The following is a 3933-nucleotide window of genomic DNA, read 5'->3' on the forward strand; positions in this document are numbered from 1 at the left end:
TGCTGTGCTGTGCTGCTTGCAGTGTTGTACAAGAGTGCAGACAGATTCAACAAACAAAAGAACTGATAAACACCAACCAAAAACTGGCAGTCTAGTAACACTCTTTGGTATAGTAACACTCTTTGGTCTCTTAGTGTGCACATTGCTCACATCATTAAGTCCAGACAAAGTAAAAAAAAAAACAATTACTAACACTGCTTCAACACTCCACAGTATCTCCCACCATGATGCTACCCAATGAAAAGAAAAATCTAAATCAGCAGCAACTTCTACTGATTATGTTTCTCCAGCACAGTAATTGAGACCACTTCAGCACAGAGAAGATTATAAGCGACCTTTTACCAGTGAAAATAAGTCCAAAAGGTTTAGACTTTTGAAAAACTATGAAAGACCTTCTAAGCAGTTATCCTTTACTGATCAAAGTTAAAGAGGAATACAGACTACTTCTTGCACATGACTAGATTTTATGGTGAGAGAAATTCAGCGTCACTTAATTATTCCAGATAGCTGTGATAGGCTGATTAGAAAAATGCTTCACTGTCATTTGTTTTGTATATTGTTTCCTGCCAATATACCCTGACTCATTTCTGACAAGATAGTGAGCTCATATAGGGAAGGGCATGTTGCTTGAGTTAATAGTTGTAATTTTTCTCAGCATTAAACCATAGATTTTCATGGATCATAGAAATGAATTGGAAACAAACAAATAGAATGTTTAATTTGTGGGAGCCTTCCAATTATTTTGTGTACTCACAAGTGAAACAAATAAGATCTCATTTGTTACATTTTATTCATTCATCTAAATGAATGCATATCCCTTTTCTCTAATTTCTTATCATATCCTCATAGATCAAATCTACAGTGTATGATCCATTCAGGAAGACAATATATATTGGTATGATGTGTATGTTATGGAAAAAATATTCAACATGCCTATTCAACAATACTGATATTGTAGCCTGGTGATTAGACAACAAGAGCTTAACCCAGATCCAAATCTCTCTGCAACCATTCAATCTATGTTTTCAAGCAAATCTCTACCTGATAGGTAATTTGTAAAACTTCATACAAATTAATAAAATAAATTAACACATTTCAAGTCTTGCATGTTCAGTTGCCACTATTGGGCCTAGGTCCGTGAACTGTGATTAATATTCTGTACAGAGAAGTACAAGAGCTGGATTAGTTTCCTTGGGCTTGTCTCTAAAGTTGTCTTCTCATTCCCAAAGTGTTGAGCCGAGTACTTCATATATAGTAACACTAACAAAAAAAGCTCTCAAAAGAGCTACATTCTGATTTCAGTTGCAGAAGGTCATATCATTAATTGACCTTTACTTATCAGGAAATATGGAAGATAACATTAAAAATACTGAGGATCAATTTTGGTTGACTAAAAGGAGCCACAAGTGTAGATGTGTGAAGAGAGGTCAAGTCTGAAGGGTCTTTGAGAAGATTTTGAGAAGAGAAAAACATTTATCTTGCGGTAAATGATATAAAGTGAAAAATCCACTCAGTTATTTGTTTCTGTTAAAGTGAATCATTGCTAGCACCCGGGAACGGATCTGTTTGGTTTTCACACCATAGACTAAGGGATTGAAAATGGGAGGCACAAGGAGGTAAAGATTGGACACAATTACATGAACATAAAGAGGAATGCTGTGACCAAAACTATGCGTTACAGATGTAAAGAGAGCAAGGATGTAAAACGTTAGAATGACAAAAATGTGAGAACCACAGGTGCTGAAGGCTTTCATGCGTGCAGCCCAGGTTGGAAGCCTGAAGATCACCCTCAGAATCATGACATAAGACAAGACAGTAAATGTCACATCAAACCCCACAACCAAATTGGAGACAGTCCCTCCATACACAGTGTTGATAAATGTGTCTGCACAGGCAAGTTTGGCCACCATTCCATGCCCACAGTAGGAAAACATGATAACCTTATTGGAACAGAATGGAAGCCTCTTCACAAGAAAGCAAAATGGTATAGAAATTAGCACACCTCTAATTAATATCAGCAGTCCTATCCTCATTACGACTGGATTGGATAGAACATTTGAGTGTCTCAAAGGGTTGCAGATTGCCACATAGCGATCGAAGGCCATAGCCAAGATCACTCCTGATTCTATGATGAAGAAACAGTGGACAAAAAACAGCTGGATCAGGCAGGCATCAAAATAGATTTCATTGGAATGGAACCAAAACAGGGCCAGCATTTTAGGTGTTACAGAAGTAGATAACACCAGATCAGTGACAGCCAGCATGGAAAGGAAGTAATACATGGGCTCATGGAGGCTCCTCTCAGTTTTTATAATGTATAGAATAATGCAGTTTCCAATACAAGCCATGATGTACATCCCACAGAATGGGATAGAGATCCAGATGTGCGCAGCTTCCAGCCCTGGGATTCCGATGAGGATGAATACCGATGGCTGTCTGTGACTGCCATTCACAGATGACATGATGTCCAGCTGCCTTCAGTTTCCTGTGCGGTATCAGCTCACTTTTATCCCCTGGAAATAAGAAATGTGTGATAGAGGTAAGAAATAAACATGAATATGTGAAATCCTGTGTCTTGCTCACTGTAAGCATGTGACTTACAGTCCCTCTCTGTCTCTGGGTTTCATTTTGCTTCTGCTCATGAATGCCACCGCAAGCTGGACTTTATCTTAACACAGATTTAGGTAAACTGCACTTTTTTAACTGTTGCTGGAAAGCACTCAGACAGCTAATCCACAAAATACTGGCAGAGAAAAATAAATTGTTCAAGGATCAGCCAGCAGCTCTCCCTACCAGTTCATGTATTTCAGCTACTCAGGCCCTCCTGTTACCTCCCATGCTTCTATAGTTAGTAGGGATGTGAATCGTTTTTGAACGATTAAAATCATCGTCAGATAATTTTAAAATCGTCTTAAATCGTTAGATGCACGATACAATACAAATGCCCCCGATTTATCGTCAGGGGCATTTGTATTGTATCGTTAAATAGGGCACGGGAATTATTTGGGGGAGGGCGGGAAAACCGGCACACCAAAACAACCCCTAAACCCACCCCGACCCTTTAAAACCAATTCCTTACCCTCCCCCACCCTCCCGAACCCCCCCAAAATGTTAAATTACCTGGTGGTCCAGTAGGGGGGGAGGGGGGGGTCCCGGCGAGATCTCCCGCTCTCGGGCCATCAGCGCCATTTTGGCTGCCACTAATTAAAATGGAGCTGATGGCCCGATAAAAAAAAACAACCCACCCGACCCTTTAATTCGACCCCCCTTAGCCTCCCCCACCCTCCCGACCCTTTTTTTTTAGGGAGGCCCGCGCCACTAAAAAAAACAACCCACCCGACCCTTTAAATCAACCCCACCCTCCCGACCCCCCCAAAACCTTTTAAAATTACCTGGTGGTCCAGGGGTGCCTCGGGGAGAGATCCAAGGGGGCCTCGGGGAGAGGAGAGATCCAGGGGGGCCTCGGGGAGAGATTTCCCATTCCCAGGCATCAACTGTTCTAAAAAAAAATGGCGCCGATGCCCCTTTGCCCTTACCATGTGACAGGGTATCCGTGCCATTGGCCGGCCCCTGTCACATGGTAGGAGCACTGGATAGCCGGCACCATCTTTACTCATCAGCCCCTATATATAGAGTATAGTATAATAGGGGCTGATAGGTAAAGATGGCCGGCGCCATCTTTAAAGATGGTGCCGGCCATCCAGTGAAGTGTGACAGTGATTGTGGGGATGGTGTTGATGTATGAAGTGTAGGTGGGAAAGTTTGAAGTAAGCTTGGATATTTTGTTATTAAAGAAGAGGGCAAGGTCGTCATATTTGCTTTTAGAGTTGGTATCTGCGCTTGGAGAGTGGGAGGTTTTGGTAAGTTTAGCTCTGAGGGAAAACAGGGCCTTGGCGTTGTATTGGAAATCGTGAATTTTGAGGGCGTAGAACT

General features: G+C 41.7%; 1 protein-coding gene across 1 annotated transcript; it reads right to left on the reverse strand.

Moving 5' to 3' along the window:
* Window positions 1–1514: 1514 nt before the first annotated feature.
* LOC115091472 (olfactory receptor 52R1-like) lies at window positions 1515–2465 on the reverse strand. Its single transcript, XM_029601694.1, has one exon. It carries the CDS (start codon window positions 2460–2462, stop codon window positions 1515–1517), a length of 948 nt encoding a protein of 315 aa, XP_029457554.1. The 5' UTR covers window positions 2463–2465.
* Between the last annotated feature and the right edge of the window lie 1468 nt (window positions 2466–3933).

The sequence above is a fragment of the Rhinatrema bivittatum genome, chromosome 5 (genome assembly GCF_901001135.1).
Source record: "Rhinatrema bivittatum chromosome 5, aRhiBiv1.1, whole genome shotgun sequence".
NCBI classification, from domain to species: Eukaryota; Metazoa; Chordata; class Amphibia; order Gymnophiona; family Rhinatrematidae; genus Rhinatrema; species Rhinatrema bivittatum.